Source organism: Paroedura picta, chromosome 5, assembly GCF_049243985.1.
Source record: "Paroedura picta isolate Pp20150507F chromosome 5, Ppicta_v3.0, whole genome shotgun sequence".
NCBI classification, from domain to species: domain Eukaryota; kingdom Metazoa; phylum Chordata; class Lepidosauria; order Squamata; family Gekkonidae; genus Paroedura; species Paroedura picta.
Window position 1 is genome coordinate 91,976,200 of NC_135373.1, and position 17,757 is coordinate 91,993,956.

A 17,757-nucleotide genomic window follows, 5' to 3' on the forward strand; every position below is an offset into this window, starting at 1 on the left:
CACTTTGGTATCTGTGTCTTCCTACTAACATCATAGACTTGTCGTTTACATAGACTTGTCGTTTACATCATGTCGTTTACTTGGATTTTAGTAAAGCTTTTGATAAGGTTCCCCATGATGTTCTGATGGATAAATTGAAGGACTGCAATCTGGATTTTCAGATAGTTGGAAAGGGAATTGGTTAGAGAACCACACTCAAAGAGTTGTTGTCAATGGTGTTTCATCAGACTGGAGGGAGGTGATTAGTGGGGTACCTCAGGGCTCGGTGCTCAGCCCGGTACTTTTTAACATATTTATTAATGATCTAGATCAGTGGTCCCCAACCCGCGGGCCGCGGCCCGGTGTCGGGCCGCGAAGGCCTTGGCGCCAGGCCGCCACTCCTTCTTCCCTTCCCCCCTGAAGTGAGAAGCTCGCCAGGCCGCGAGCAAATCGGCCACCAAAGCGGCCGATTAGCTCGCGGCCCGGCAAGCTTCTTGTTTCGGGAGGGGAGGGAAGAGAAGCTTGCTTTGGCGGCCGCTTTCCTCGTGGCCTGGTGAGTTTCTCGCTTCAGGGGGGGAGGGAAGAAGGAGCCGCGGCCTGGTGCCAAGGCCTTCGCGGCCCGCTTTGGCGGGCGATTTGCTGGTGGCCGGAGTGGCCGTGAAGAGGAGCCGCGGCCGCTGGTATGGCAGCGGCGCAAACACGCATGCGCGGACTGCCTCGCACGCACGTTTGCGCCCCTGCTGGGCGCAAACACACGTGCGCGGCAGTCCGCACATGCGCGTTTGCGCTGGGGCTGCTGCGCGTGCGCGGGCCCCTGGCCTGCCCTCTCCCCCCACTCCGGAGCAGTGGTCTGCGTCAGCCAAAAGGTTGCGGACCGCTGATCTAGATGAGGGGGTGGAGAGACTACTCATCAAGTTTGCAGATGACACCAAATTGGGAGGACTAGCAAATACTTTGGAAGATAGAAACAGAGTTCAATGAGATCTGAACACAATGGAAAAATGGGCAAATGAGAACAAGATGCAATTTAATAAAGATAAGTGTAAAGTTCTGCATCTGGGTCAGAAAAATGAAAAGCATGCCTACTGGATGGCGGATACGCTTCTAGGTAACACTGTGTGTGAACGAGACCTTGGGGTACTTGTGGATTTTAAACTAAACATGAGCAGGCAGTGTGATGCAGCAGCAAAAATGGAGAATGCCATTTTGGGCTGTATCAACAGGGGCATCACATCAAAATCACAAGATGTCATAGTCCCATTGTATACGGCACTGGTCAGACCACACCTGGAGTACTGTGTACAGTTCTGGAGGCCTCACTTCAAAAAGGACACAGATAAAATTGAAAGGGTACAGAGGAGAGCGACGAAGATGATCTGGGGCCAAGGGACCAAGCCCTATGAAGATAGGTTGAGGGACTTGGGAATGTTCAGCCTGGAGAAAAGGAGGTTGAGAGGGGACATGATAGCCCTCTTTAACTATTTGAAAGGTTGTCACTTGGAGGAGGGCAGGATATTGTTTCTGTTGGCTGCAGAGGAGAGGACACGCAGTAATGGGTTTAAACTAGAAGTACAATGATATAGGCTAGATATCAGGAAAAATCTTTTCACAGTCAGAGTAGTTCAGCAGTGGAATAGGCTGCCTAAGGAGGTGGTGAGCTCCCCCTCACTGGCAGTCTTCAAGCAAAGGTTGGATACACACTTTTCTTGGATGCTTTAGGATGCTTAGGGCTGATGGCCTGAATAGCCCCTTCCAACTCTATGATTCTATGACTTACTGTACAAACAATCCTGGCAGACTCTATCTTTTAGAAACAGCTGTTATGTTCAGTTGTCACAAAGCCTAGAGATTAATTTCAGACTGTATTTTTCTTGGTAACAAACAACTGAAGATGAATTGCTACTATATGTGCAATACATAAAAGTATGGCATATTAGTCATAATAATCACAATTAAACAGAATCTAAAAGCTGCCCCTCCAGGAGATCAATAATTACCAATGGGTGCCACACTGTAGATTGATCTAACTAGACTGAAGGAGCCACACCTGCTAACTACTGCCCCATCCCACAACTTTCTAGGGAAGGTGGCTGCTGCAGACCAACTTCTAGCATACCTAGATGAAGCTTCAATTCTTGACCCTTATCAGTCTGGCTTCCTCATTGCAATACATGCACTAATAAGAGACATGCACCATTAAAAATTTTGGGTAGCCTTTGGAAGGGAGTTAATGGCTGATAAATAGACATCTTCAGTCATGATTGACTCTGGTATTTTACAGCTCTTACTTTGGTGCTTTTATTGGCTGATATACAGTAGATTTCAGCCTAATTAGACCAAAATGCACGCTCCTAAACAAATGCCTCTGTCTTTACTAGATTTAATGAGAACTACTTAGTGCCTATAAGACTGTTTACAAATCAAGTAGATCTTCTTTTAAATTGATTACTTGATATATTAATATTTTAAAACTTTCTTTGAAAGCCATAGTACAATGAACTCTCCCCTAAATAATTTCTGAAGAATAATATGAATGGCAAATAATTTCCTACATTATAGAGAATCCTTCACAAAACATAGATTTTTCACATATTAATTTACTTTACTAATAATTGGATCTTCAAGAGCAATCAAATCAACAATGGAAATTTATTGCTCAGACATGGAGTTCTTACAATTACTCAGTTCTTACAATTCAGAGCTTTTGACTCAAACCAGATGAACAGGATGCATAAAAACGTGGCTTTATATTTCTTGTATTTGTGAATAGAATTAAAGTTGTGTGAACAATTAAGAAGTGGTTTGGAGCAAGAATGCATTGAAATGATTAAACCCGACCAAAAAATGGAGCCTCCACCCAAATTGCTAAGCATTTAAGTAGGTATTACCATCAACTCCCAGGACAGCTGAATGAGCTCTCAAAAATATGTTTACACATTGGATCATTTAGTCCAGAGGGAGTTTCAGCATGCATAATATAAGCAGTAATAGGCTGTCTGACAGGATATGTTCCACCCTTGTATGCTAGGGAGCAGGAACTCTGGACAGTAGTCAACTAGAACAGTTATACCACAGCAGAATTTTCAGCTAAAGTTCTGGACCTTCAGCAGCTGGCACAAACAGCAATTTTTTGGGTGGGGAAATCAGTCATAGAGGAAGTGCCTATCCTGTAGCTCCAGTCATGCTGAATCTGGATGTGAATAGTGTATATCACATTGCAAGAGATATTAAATGACTCTACATTAACACTTTTTGATGGACATCACTCATCCATGTGATACCAGTAGAGTAATTGACTTGCAGGAGGGCATTTGGGGCTGGAATAAGATGCAACACACAGTTATTGAGTATACACAAGGCCACAGATTTATAACCTCCCCATGGAAGGGTTGGCATAGCATGGAAGAGGGAGTCTGATCTAGTAGTCATCAGATTGCACCAACACCCCACGGAGTACAGAGGTGCCCTGGGGATCTGCACCATTCCCAGCTGGGAGAGCGGATCCCCTTTCCTACTGACGTCCATCACTAAGGGAAGCAACCTATGTGGGGGAGAAAACTGGACACAAACCTCAGTTGGCTGCCCTCAAGCCACCTAGCAAAACAAACCCCTAACCTCCCCCGCTGGGTCAGCCATGCTCGTTTATGTGCCACCTCTTAGAGAAGCCCTGAACCCCAGGGAGTCCAATCGCAAACCGGACTCCCTGCCAACAGGCTCCATTCCATACAAACCCGCAGCTGTGATGAAATATCAACCATGAAACATGAACCTCAAAGACAGCTGCAAGCCTGTTTTCACATCAACATAGGGTGGGTGGGAGGGAAGCTGTTCCATGGCATGCTGGGGCAAAGAGGGTGGAACCCGCACATGAAGCACCTTTATAGGTGCCTTGGATCCCACCTGCCCCCATGGATGCTGCACACGCTGTATGCGTGCAGCTCGTTCCATGAAAAGGCCATTGGGGCAGCCTCCAGCCAGCCCTCCACCATGTCAATCGGCAGTTCGGGTGATTCCTTCCTGTGCATTGTGGAACTCCTTTGTTATACTTCAGAATTTCTCCCTGAAGGATCTTTGGGAATAAATAGAAGTGAAATTTATCTTTATTTTGACAAAGCTACAGGAGACTTTTGTCCCTGCATTTTGATAGGCTGCAAACTGCAAGTCCTTTCTGAAGCTGGATTGTGGGAACAAAGGGACTCTGAAATACTAGCTCCAATTAGGGGTGGTTTTAAATTTCAATTTTGGACTCAAGTTTGTAAAAAATACATGTAAAAAGACACCAGGCAAAGAAGTCCTCCATGAAGTGCCTGTGTTAATATTGGAAAGGGTACCAATATGTACACATTATCTAAACTGCTGAGAAGATTCTGAGACTAGATTTGTACTCATATATTTGTACTTTCTGGATGATGAAAACGTTTAGCTTCTTCTCTACAAGCAATTGTAATATGAAAGTAGAATCTACAGCTATGATCGATTGTAGATCCTCATAATGGAGGACTGCTTGTATAATAACATTTGATGTAGATATTTATTTATTTATTATATTTATTATATAGATATATTCCAATATTAATTTATCTAAAGAACTACAGATGTGTCTGCATTTGTCTACTTTCAAAATAAGCACATGTCCCACACATTCATATTCATATATTTCAGTTTGTGGAACTATGCATGCAAAGGCAAGTTATGTTTCAGTGAGTCCCTCAGAGTTCTCTGGGACAAAGTTAACAGGTAGGAATGTTAGAAACACTTAAGGGGCTGAAAATCTATACTTTGTCACAAACATTATCTCCATGGCATTTCTGAGTGTATTCATTTTAATTGTTCTCTTGTAAGAAAATGGCAGCCATTTATCACTTTTCTAATACCAAAGGTCTATACTGATGTAAAAGAGTAAATCCAGCCACAGATACTTGGATATGGGGCCTGAAGAATCTCTAAGCACTTAAGAGTTTCTGCAAAATAAAGAATCTTACTTCCCACTCTTGTTATAGGTACAGTATTTGCAGGCGTATAAGACTACTTTCCCCCCTGAAAAACATGCCTCCAAGTGGGGGGGGTCGTCCTATACGCCAGGTGCACTTCAGTTGGGATAGACATAGCTGCCCATAGTGGCCTCCCGATGCTCGGCCACTTCATTCTACATACCATCCAGTATCGCGCGGTATCCAGCGTGGCCACAGCGGGTCATCAGCGTGGCTGTGGCGAGCATCAGCAGTGAGACAGGGGTGCCAGCCTTTTCGGTGTGACTGGCCCGTTCTGCTCGGTGGGAAGCAGCGGCACTCCGCCCCGCCCCTTGTCTATGCAGAGCTCACACATGTGCACTTGCGCACTGGTGCCGGTCACAGAAAGATGTAGGGGCGGGTCGGAGGCGCTGCGGTTGTGCTGCAGCCGCACAATGGTGACAATAACAGGTACTGTAATGTAATGTAACAAACTCTATATTTTGAGTGGAAATGTTGGGGGGTCGTCTTATACGCCCAGTCGTCTTATACGCTGGCCAATACGGTATTTCTCTGTCATTTATATAAAGTAGTGATGCATGAACATGTACAAGTTAGAGTTTTGAAAAGCTGTGACATTTGTGTCAGCTTTGTAACCCACTCAAACATTTATTCCAGTCCTAGCTATCATTTAGGTAAACTTAGAAGGCATACATAGCTCCAGTTGGGGCAATTATTTGTCTTATTCATACTCCATGGGCTGGAGAAAAGAGTAAGAGTCCTGAAACACCTTAAAGTCTAACAAAATTTGGGTCAGGGTATGAGACAAAATTTAGTTAGTATTTAGGGAGCTACTAGACTCCTGCTCTTTTCTACTGTTACAGTCAGTCTAATATGGCTACTCATCTTGATAATGCATCATAAGATACAGAAATATTTTGAAATTAGGGTTGGCAACTACAGGTTGGAAAATTCCTGAATATCTGAGGATGGAACCTGAGGAGGGCAAGAAGCATAATGCCAGAGTCTACCCTTGAGGCGAAATTGTCAAGAGATACAGGGTATAAATTAAAAAATGAATGAATGAATGAATGAATGAATGAATGAATGAATGAATGAATGAATGAATGAATGAATGAATGAATGAATTAAGCCATTTTCTCTACGGACTGTCATTGGGAAATCATTTGTAATTTCAGGAGATTCCCCAGGACCTACCTGATTTTTAGCAATGCTATGTGAAATTATATTTTAACTCAGGGATCCCCAGTGTGCTGCCCATTGGAGCCATGGTGCTTACTGGCCCCTTTTATGGTGTCTGCCATGTTTTTAGGAAGGGGGTGTTGAGAAAGTGTGCTTTCCTCATCTAGAAATTTCTCTTCTGTCCCTTATCTTGCTCCATCTTTATGTTTGTATAACAATGATGTTTTTTCATTGTAACTGTAAAATAAAATGATAGACTCAGTAGTAGTGTTCCTAATTGGCCCCCCAAAAACCAAGTTCCAGTAAAGGTTAGACTTCACATGCTCAGTATGCCAAATTGATGACAGCATCAACCACTCACAAGACTATACAATTTCTTGATGTGATTATAAACACAATACTATGTAAATTTATTCCAGCCTAGGCTCATTGATTTGTGAGGGAAGGCAACATGTTATAGCCTGATCTCATCAGATTTCAGAAGCTAAGCAGGGTCAGTACTTGGAAGGGAGACAGCCAGGGAAAACGTTGCAGAGGAGAGCAATGCTAAACTACCTCTGCTCCCTACCTGCCTTGAAAGCCTCTTGTTAAGGCTGGCATAAATCAGGAGCAACTTGACGGCCCTTTACACACACAGATTCACTAATTACAATATAATTGACTGCAGTAACACTATGTAGGATTGCACTATAAGATTAATAGAACAGACAAAGAATTTTGAATTCCCTAGGCTTTCTGTGCCATTCTGAATGTGTGACCCATTATATTTTGTACATGCGTATATAGAATATTGAAAGCGAACTTTAACCTAAAGAAAAATTCCCTGTGGTCTTGACTAAAAGGAAGGAAAGAAAGCAAACGTACACTGTTATTTTCATGGTCAACCACCACAAAGGCCCAGCCTGTTTTACCACTGACCTCTGGATAATTCTGTCTTGTCAACATAAGTTTAGGAAGATGATGATACAGATATGACCATAGTAAGCTACATTGAAATTACAGTAGGACAGAAGACATCACTAGCTATGTCAGCGTTACTGCCCTAAAATAACTCAGCTTTTCTGAAAACCACCATAAGCAGACATTTTATGAAGTCATTTGTTATTCATCTTACCTAAATCAGAACACTGAACAACCCGAAGGTAACACTGACAGCGGAACGGGCATGTGGGGCCCGGTGCAAGGGGAGGCAGTCCTGTAACTTCATCACCTGAACCAGGTTCATCTTCAAGCATAAAATCAAACAAGCCTTTCTGATGGAATGGTTTGGCAAAGCAAGCTGGCAGGAGCAGAATTAAGAAGACAGCCACCTTCATGGTTTAGTTCATCTATTCTTGGAAGCTGCAATGAATCTGGAAACAAAATCAAAGATTTACCAGTTGGTAGCATTTTATTGATTTAGAAAGTTTATATGCTGCTTCTCAAACCAGCTCAAAGTGGCTTAGAAAAATGACATAAAACAAAGCATACAATAAAAAATAATAAAGAGAAGCCATAGACCAGTAAAAGTGCATTAAAATACTACCAATAAAACCCACTTCTAAAAGCAAGCCAAGGCATAAAAGTACATAAAAGGGAGTAGTCTAAAATGATGTTAATAAAATAGCCCATAAAACAACTACAAAAATGGAACCTCTTAATTAAAAGCATGGGTGAAAAATGTTTGGGATTGTCGCCTAAAGGAAAGGAAAGCAGGTAGGACAGAGTATACCTTTATGAAACTTAGAAATATTGTACAAGCAACTGTAGGACTGTGAAAGGTTAATTTGTCACAGAAACAAAGAGCTTTGAGGGGCAGGCTGCCCCAAGCAATCTGCTTAGTTAGCATTGGCTGAGCAGAGAAAGACTAGAATGCATGCTGAGGAAACAGTCAGATTTCAGCCTTGATGGACCTGAGTCTGATTTCAGCCTTAGATGAGAGCAGTTTAATACAGAGAGAATTGGGACAAAGTTGGCAGGAATGTTGGGGAGTAGGTGAAGATTCCCAGTTGGGCCAAATAGAGGGGATAGATCTTTAGTGAAAGAAGAATTTTATACCCAGTTGAAGAGTGGTGTGGTTAGAAACTGCCTATAAAGACCTTAAGAGTCAATTAAAAACTCAAGATGAATACTGGCACATCAAAAGTTTGGGTTTTGGTACTGAAAAGAGTGTACCAATCTTCTGAAAACCAAAACTGTTATAAAAAACACTGGAACAAAAGCCTCTCAGCATAACTATTTTAAGTAACTGTGAATAGCTTAAGACATTCTCATCAGCCTGAAATATAAGAACTCAACTCTATGCTTGTACTGATTTTACCTCACAGTTTCTGGTTACCTCAGAAATTTTACCTCTGATTTCATCTGACTTTCCCCCTCTATGTTCCCCTTACAGCTGGGAGCACAGACAGCAGTGCTTGGGAAGATGATCTCATCTGGTAGGTTGGGCAAAATGGAAGTGGGTCTTCCCAGGCCCAAACCTTTTAGGTTTTTCTACATAAGAACCAGCCCTTTACATTGTGAATGAAAAAAAGATGGACAGTCTATGTAGATCTTTCAACATAGGGGGAGCTGACAGTGGCTGTTTGCTGCATTCTGGAACAACTGACCTTTCCAAACAAATTCAAAAGCCTGTGTAAAGTAAAGGTATCCCCTGTGCAAGCACTGAGTCATGTCTGGCCCTTGGGGTGACGCCCTCTAGCATTTTCATGGCAGACTCAATACAGGGTGGTTTGCCAGTGACTTCCCCAGTCATTACCGTTTACCCCCCAGCAAGCTGGATACTCATTTTACCGACCTCGGAAGGATGGAAGGCTGAGTCAACCCTGAGCCGGCTGCTGGGATCGAACTCCCAGCCTCATGGGCAAAGCTTTCAGACTGCATGACTGCTGCTTTACCACTTTGCGCCACAAGAGGCTCTTAAATTACATGATAGTGTAAAGTACATGATAGTAAACTATTCTGTCCAGACCCAACTGTTTGAGGAAGTGCCATAACTGGCATATCAGCTGAGTGTGGTTTGCACAGTTTCGCAACATTTTCATTTTTCCAGTGTTTCCTTGCTTCCATTCAACTGCCAGAGTGCTAAGGTCACATTAAAAGAAATGTTAGTTACTTAAAACAAAGCTTAAAAAGTATTTCATATGAAAGGTTCCATTTCAACCTCTACACTAAAGAATAAACAGACACAATTCAGACTTTTTAAACAGAAAAATCCAGAAACATAAGTGGGGGAAGCATATCAACCTCCCTGTGCATCGCTGTATTTAATAGCTAAGGTGACATTTCTTCATTGGCATGTGTTGACATTACACCAAAAATTAAAACACTGCCAAAGTTCAGGTAGTTTTTTTGAGGTTGCAATCCAATTAGAATGATCAGTCCCCAGTTGGGACTTGGGATCCCCCAGTTTGGTTCCTTTCCTACTGTGCCAAATCATCAACAGTTGGGAGTGGTCTGCCACCACCACAAGCCCATTAATGGTTTATTACTTTGACTAGTTCTTATTTTCATCTGTGCTTTGGGAAACAGGGCCTCTCTTCTGACCACTCTTTGTTAGTACTCTCCCCTCCCCTGCTCATTGTAACTTCAGGTGTAAAACATTCTGTCAATTGAATGTAACATTTTAGCTGATTAAAGATATCTTGCTCACAAAAGCTTATGTCACAATAAATTAGTTAGTTTTTAAGATGTCACAGGGCTCATTCTTATTTTCATTTCACATTCGTGGTTCTTGGTTTCTTTTCCAGTTAAGTAACATTTAGCCCAATGTTCAAAGATTTGTATAAAACAGTCAGATATCTCACCCAATAATGTTAAAACTAGATTCCTAACCTTTGCACTAGATATCCAGCCAAAAACCATTCCAGATGTTTCAGATGCAGAAGTAAACGAATTTGCCTTCATAGAATCATAGAATAATAGAATTGTACTCTGCTCTGGTTTGGCCTCACTTGGAGTACTGTGTTCAGTTTTGGGCACCCCAGTTGAAGAGGGATGTAGACAAACTGAAGCATGTCCAGAGGAGGGCAATAAAGATGGTGAGGAGTTTGGAGACCAAGACGTATGGAGAAAGGTTGGGGGTACTTGGCCTGTTTAGCCTAGAGAGGAGATGACTGAGAGGGGATTTGATAACCATCTTCAAGTATTTAAAAGGGTGCCATATAGAGGATGGAGCAGAGTTGTTCTCTCTTGCCCCAGAGGAACGGACCAGAACCAATGGGATGAAATTAATTCACAAGAAATTCCATCTAAGCACCAGGAAGAAGTTCCTGACAGTTAGAGCGGTTTCTCAGTAGAACAGGCTTCCTCGGGAGGTGGTGGGTTCTCCATCTTTGGAAATTTTTAAACAGAGGCTAGATAGCCATCTGACGGAGAGGCTGATTCTGTGAAGGCAAAGGGGTGGCAGGTTACAGTAGATGAGCGATTGGGATGTGAGTGTCCTGCATAGTGCAGGGGGTTGGACTAGATGACCCTTGAGGTCCCTTCCAACTCTATTATTCTATGATTCTATGGAAGGGACTTCATTTGTCCCTATTGAACATTTTATTCCATTTAGTAGACTTCTTGAGTCTATCAAGATCATCCTGTATTCTGATTCTGTCTTTGGTTGTGTTTGCTACCCCTCCCAGTTTAGTATCATTTGCAAATTTACTAAGTAAATCTCCTCTAAACCCTCATCCAAATCATTTATAAATATATAGAACAACACAGGCCCCAGGACAGATCCCTGGGGAACTTATACTAGATCAGATCTTTGTCCATTCAGCATGGTTGGCAGTAGCTGTCCAAGGTCTTTTCTGAGGCCATTTGACTAGATTGAACCTGTTATCTTTGGTTTGCAAAGCATGTGTACTACTATTGAGTCACAAGCTTCCTCATGGATCCTGAGCAACATAGAAAAGGCTCAGAGGGATGTAGCACATAAAAGCTCTTGTTTAGCTCAGGAGCTATTACGACCACAAGCTAATAAAAGAGCTGGGCTGATATCTATTAACTAAATTCCTTTTTAAGTGCATTGTGGTTCTATAGAGGTTTAGAAGATGAAGAAGAGTTGGTTCTTATATGCCGCTTTTCGCTACCCAAAGGAGTCTCAAAGTTGCTTACAATCGCCTTCCCTTTCCTCTCCCCACAACAGACACCCTGTGAGGTGGGTGAGGATGAGAGAGCCCTAATATTACTACTTGGTCAGAGAGCTTTATCTGTGCTGTGGCAAGGTCACCCAGCTGGCTGCATGTGGGGAAGCACAAGATCAAACCCGGCTCGCCGTATTAGAAGTCCGCACTCCTAACCACTACACCAAGCTGCTCTTGATGTGAGTACACAACCCCATTGATATGTTGCCATAGATACTATTGTGTCACTTTTAGATATATATTCTACAAGAATAATACGTGTTGAAGATACTTCATTAGATAAAGGGAGAATATGGTTATTTCATACACCAGCATTGCAAGAGCCTGGCAGAAAGCATGCTATCCATGCTATTTCTGTTTATTAAATGTTACCACTGACATTTGACTGTCTACAGTGTCTACAGGCTGTCTACAGGCTACAGTGATAGTGTACAAGTCAGCTAAGGAGGCTTTGTTTTGGTTATGAGGCCTCTTATGTGTGGCTATTGCAACTCATAGATTATTTCTGCACTGGAGGTTCCACACTGGGCTGCAGGTTTGAGTTGAGGCAGGTTGCCCTGCCTCTTCCTGCTTCCACACGTGGGAGTATATGGCCCAGTGCATCTCATCCACAATGGATATGTGCTACAACACAAGAGCCAGGACAGGAAAGTTCCCAATGCAGAAACAGTAATAGAAAACCAAGGAAAATTCTTTGTGTGGAAACTATTTTGACAGTAGTTTCTCTATTATGCCTTCCAATATATTGCTACCGCAGTGAAGTGGGAGATGTATACCTCTAAGAACAGAGTAAAACCAGAACATCCACAGATAAGATAGGGGTATACTTAGGTTGACTTTTCACAGAAAATATGAGTCCTCCCCTTTTGGGGGATTAATTTACAGTATGATAAAGACTGGGCATGCATGCACTAGAAGTATGTTAAGATCTGTTATGCTCTTATCTAAATAAAATGGTATTGCAAAAAAAAAAGATCTCTTATGATGAGTTCTGCTCAAAGTACAGAGGGGGGAAACAGGGATTGTCTGTCAATATCTCTATTTATTGTATTTATTTCATTAATACCTCAACTTTTTCCCCAGTGGTCACTCAAACCAGCTTTCATTGTTCTTTTGTACCCCATCTTATCCTCACAACAACTCTGTGAGGTAGATTTGTAAGTGGCTGTAGTTGTATCTTACTGTTCTTTTGACTCAAAAGTCTTGAATAGATCAAGGTCCAATCACTGCAGCTAAATATTTAGTAACTGCTAAGGCAGCTTTCTGATTCTCATCTACAAGGCTGATAGTGTGTGACCAGCCTAAAGTAACCCAGACAGGAGATTTTATTTTAAGTTTCCCAAATTCTAGTTCAACCACTCCATCCCACTGGCTTTCCTGAGTCTAAATCTGTAGAAGTCTGGAGAGGACAATGGGAATGCAAAAAGTGCCCTGTCAAAGGCTGTGCAAAATATTAAGGCTTGCATTAAAAAAGAAGACTCCTTCCAAAAGGAATACTCTGAGAGTATTGGTCTGTTACACCTGCATCTAACAGCAAGGAGAGGCCTTGGCCAGCAAGTGAAAGTGATGTCATCATTTTAGTGGCAATATGAGATACTGTGATATTTGAGCAAAAACTCTATGTTTGACTCTTTTTACTGTAGAGTTTTCATCCAGATACTAGAACATCCCATGTTGCCAGCAACTCAATGACATCACTTCCCATGCATTCTGGAAGTGATAGTACTACATTGTCAACAATATCACTGCATCACCAGCCTAATCCCCCCATGCTGCTGGTCAGTCTGCAGGCCAGATAACTGGTGGCAGGGGAGTGGCTGAGGGTCGGGATGCCCCACCTCTGGGACTGACTACACACCCCTAGCAGTTTATAGTATCATGACGACTTGGATATTTCTACAGTTTTCCTATGGGGCCCTGTTCTGGATGCTCCTGTCTTCTGAGATTAGTCAGGTGACAATGTGGGAAAAGGCCTTCTCGGTTGTGGCACCACAGAGATTCTCCTGCCTCCTGTTGTCATCATAGGACAACAGTTGAAAACATTTTGTTTTGTCTGTTATTCTGTTTTTTATTGTTGCTTTTCTGTTTGTGTATTTTACTGTGCTGTATGTGTATTTTAACTTGGTTTTATTTGTTTGAATACGTCTGTGTATTGTTGTTATATATTATATACATTTTACTATATAATTTGTTGGGTGCCTTGGTGGTCTGGATGAGGACAGTAAGGTGAGGTATGAATTTTCTGAATGAATAAATATAATGTTACAATTGTTTATTGTTCCCTCATAATTCTGCATAGTTTTTACCTTGAACCATAACTAACGGATCTCCATGTATCCCAAAATGCAACAGGTCAGAATCTTTGAAACACTTATGACAATGAGAAAGCCATTTAACAGTAAAGTAGAACTTAGATTACCATTAGTTATTATTGTAAAGTTATTCACATGTTTATAGATTGTTTTATGTATTGTTGTTTGTTCTTATGTAAACCGCCCTGAGCCCCCGGGGAGGGCGATAAATAAATAAATAAATAAATAAATAAATAAATAAATAAATAAATAAATAAATAAATAAATAAATAAATAAATAAATAAATAAATAAATAAATAAATATCATGTGCAGCACTATGAACAGTGGGAAAGGGGAGAAGCAAAATTTCAGGTAAACAGACAAAATTACCTTCTAAAATAACTAAATTCAGAAATGTAATAAATTTCATAGCATTTTTCACTTTGCCTTTTAAATGAATGTGAATCAAAGTACAAGCAAATGTTTTGTTTTACTTAAATATATGTTTTGTTCAGCTCTGGGTGGCAGACATTATTCTACACACATTCTGTTTTATCATCACAACACAACTAAGGTACTAATTTGTCCATCAATGAGTTTCCTCAGAAAGGCACCTGAAACTAGAGCTATGGATTCATCCAATATTGTCCCACAATCACACTTATTCTCAATGGCCTACTACCCCTTTATCAAAAGTAAATGGCTCCATTTGTAATTAAGAGCCTGTTATGTGCTTCTAGATATTAATACATGTAATTGGTATTCTAATCTAGAGAGATATGGTATTATTAAATTACCTGAGGATTTCTAAAACTGAAACAAAAAACATGCCCATTATTTATTATGTAATTTCTGAGCTTTTCGTTCTCTTGAGGTTTTATATGTTTATGACTCTATGGAAAAAAAATCTGTGTATTAGTTAGAGCATAGAATAAAATATTTGTAAACTTGTAACTTTGTAATAAACCAAAATGTTTGGCCATCAAGTTCTGGCACAAAGAAAATGGCAGGGTAATGACACCCTGACCAAAATATATGCAAAGCTGTCTGTGTCTACCAGCTAACCATGGGCCTTGTCCTTGAGCATCTTTAGTAACTACTCTAGATTGATTTGAGCAAGCAGCAAACCAAGGTTAACTCCCATATAACAGGAGATGGTATATAAATTGAGAACAAATAGAAAAATGATATATAAACATGGAGCAAAATGTACAAACCATATGAGGAAAGGCATTGGAGTGCACATTTGGTGCACGGATGGGCAGGGTGTGGGAGTCATTAGTTTCACTCTGAAATATGATGTGGTATTTCCACATAGGAGGTTGTATCCTGATTCATAAATCAACGGAGCAGAGCCCCTGCAGAAAATTCAGTATGTTTGGCTTGAGCCTTAAGTGGTTAATAGGATGCAGTCTTCCTACATTCACACTGCATTAAAAACATATAGACATTGAGCAGAGGTTTTTCTGGAAAGAGGAACCTAAACTCCATCTCAATGCAAAATCACTTTTTAAAACCTTCAACAGCATCCAATTCGTTGCACTGATTTTCCTGAGCAAACACAGGAATCTTTTACAACCAGGGATCAAGAGCTGATGAGGAACCCATTCTGCTGGGGAACACTCAAAGGTTTTGGAAGCACATTCATTCAGATTTTAAAGCAGCAGGGATGTCCGTTCTCCCTAGTCGTAGAATTTTACCAGAGCATGGTTAGCTGTGTTTATTTACCTTCAACTCACTCTGTCCTGAATCCTCTTGCCTTAAATATGTAATCATTGTTTACATCTGTAATATGCCACTTTGCGATGCTTACAAAGATGTCTGTTAATCTAGGAAAGGCACTTTCCTCCTTCAGAAATGCCTTCCAGTTTCCGGATTACAAAACTGAATCAACATTGTTTCTTCTTACAACATCACCTATTCCAAACTTTACATTTCAATCTGAAAATGCACAGCTGCAAAATGTCTTAAGGAACATACCAATAACTTTGGCAAATACAAACAATTTGCTCTAAAAGCTGCTTAAAAGAAAGGAAATGTCCGCAATTCTCGAGAGCAATCTCAAATATTGCAATAAGTACTGTACTAAAGGTTTTGTGAAAGGCTCTTCTGACGGGCTTCATCTTGTTCCCTCTAGCATTTTCTGAAGTTTTATTGTACTGCAGCAAAAGTTCAGGAGAGTTATTTGAAAGCCATACCTTTGAATCCAAGGATTTGCAACAGGCGCCCTCAAAGCTGCGATGCAATTCAACCAAAATATTCAACCCAGGCAGCGGACCATGCAGGTGTGGAAAGGAGGAGGGGAAGTTACTGCCCAGTGACTGTCACTTGGTGGAAAATCCTCCTGCTTCTTCCATGCACAGCACAGTTAAAAAAGTAAGATTTCCCTCAATGAACAGAATCCAGGCTGACACCCACAGTAGATCATATGGTAATGATATGTCTCCTGTATTGTAGCCAGAAACTTTATCAGCCCCCTTTTTTCAGTTTTCCCTTATTTCATTTTCACATTTCCTAAGTACTTTTGCAGATCAGCACAGCCAGCCGCTTGATGTCATTCTCCTCCCCCCCCCCTTTCAAAAATCACCTATTTAGCTTGAGGGATTTTAAACTGGGTTGTTTTCTTTAGTGAAAGAAAAATGCCTGGAGAGTTTTCTCCTTTGTGGTGCATGAAATTCAATGAAAGTAATCTCCTGGAGTTAGTCAAAATAGCATTTTTCAGGAGGAAATAAATGAATAAATGGGAATAAAATATTTTTGCAAAGCATAATTTGCCTTTGTCTTTGCAAGAGGAATGGCTGGTGTTTGTAACACATATGTGATTTTTAACTTCCAAGAGTGCAGTTTGTATTTTATCTCATGGTTTAATTCATTTGTTTAATGTCCCATCAAAAATGTTTTACAAAGGATGTTTTCAAAATATAATGAAGAGCCTGAAGAAGTATGAAACAGAAACACAAACTAATTTGTAAACTAGCAACTGATTTTAAAAGGAGCAGACTAGCAACCATGAATGAAAGTTGCTCATTTTTTCTCACTCCATAATTACCCATTTTTACTTGATCCATAATGCTCTGTAGCATGAAGATGGTGTTCCAGTATCATCCACAGTAGCTAGTACTTAGCAGTCTGCAATCCTATTCACATTTCAGAAGAAAGCCCATTGAAGCAGACTAGCTTTTTCTTGAGTAAACATGCAATCGCCATATGAGCAAATGTCATTCCTTTGTCTTTCTTGGATAACATGTGAGGGTTTGTTTGAACTTGCACTGTTCTCTCTCCCCTCAGGCTCAAACCAGGTGCAACCGCAGAGCCCACAAAAGGCTTCTTAGGAGCAGGAGGGGAGGTCAATAATGCTAAACTTAAACTTTGAAGTGTTACCCAGTTCATTTCCCTGTCTGGAATCCTAAAGATCTGGGGGGAAAACCATTACGTTCCTGCCCATCCTCCACCCACAAATAGAGAGGTCTAAGAACAATTCAAATTTGGGCAGTACTTATTTCAGCAATGAGTTGTAATCAAGGAGTTTGTGTGAAAGAAAGACTGCTACTCCTGGGAACCTTTCAAAAACACTGTTAGAAACACTTATCCATCCTTTGAGGAGTTTAAGTCAAAGGAGTTGTAAAGGGCTGATAGTCCCCTTTGTACTACTTACTGAGCACAATAATTGGCAATGTTCTCAAATGAGGCATCATGGTACACATGATTGCTCATGCTTCAGGTTTTTTGTGTGTCTAGCAGAAATTAAATCTTTTTTTAGAGGTGTCACTGTTAGGTTCACTGAGTTTATGATAATTTCTTAACAATTTCAGGTATTCAGATCCACGTCACTTACGTTGCCTGCTGCTTGGGTATCTTTGAAACAAGCATAATGATAGAGGGAAGGTCAGACAGTAGGTCAGTTTGAATTTCTTCTCTTGTCATTTTTGCTGCAGAGTATTTAACTATCCTTCACTCAAATTCTTAAACATATAGCTAAAATGACTATGTTGCTAATGAAGATTACTCGTTATTTAATAGGCTGTTTCTTTTTGCTCCAGAAAAAGAGGGGGGTAAAACAAGTATCCTCCTTGCATATGAATCTGTTTGCCCCTACAGCTCTTGAAAAGTTTAAGCTTGGAAAATGTGGACTCTTCATTTTGGTCCTCATGCTGGGAAGACCAGTTTATGGTTTGAGTAACCTTTGGATGAATAAGAATGAAGTTATTCAAAATGGAAG

General features: G+C 40.9%; 1 protein-coding gene across 1 annotated transcript in view; it reads right to left on the bottom strand.

Moving 5' to 3' along the window:
* DCN (decorin) overlaps positions 1-16,024 on the bottom strand; it is a 61,015-nt gene extending 44,991 nt beyond the window's left edge. The window contains exons 1-2 of the mRNA XM_077339028.1: positions 15,737-16,024; positions 7,246-7,483 (exon numbers count right to left, since the gene is read on the bottom strand). Coding sequence (XP_077195143.1) covers positions 7,246-7,447 — 202 coding nt within the window. The 5' untranslated portion in view covers positions 7,448-7,483; positions 15,737-16,024. The remainder of the gene's footprint in view (positions 1-7,245; positions 7,484-15,736) is intronic.
* Between the last annotated feature and the right edge of the window lie 1,733 nt (positions 16,025-17,757).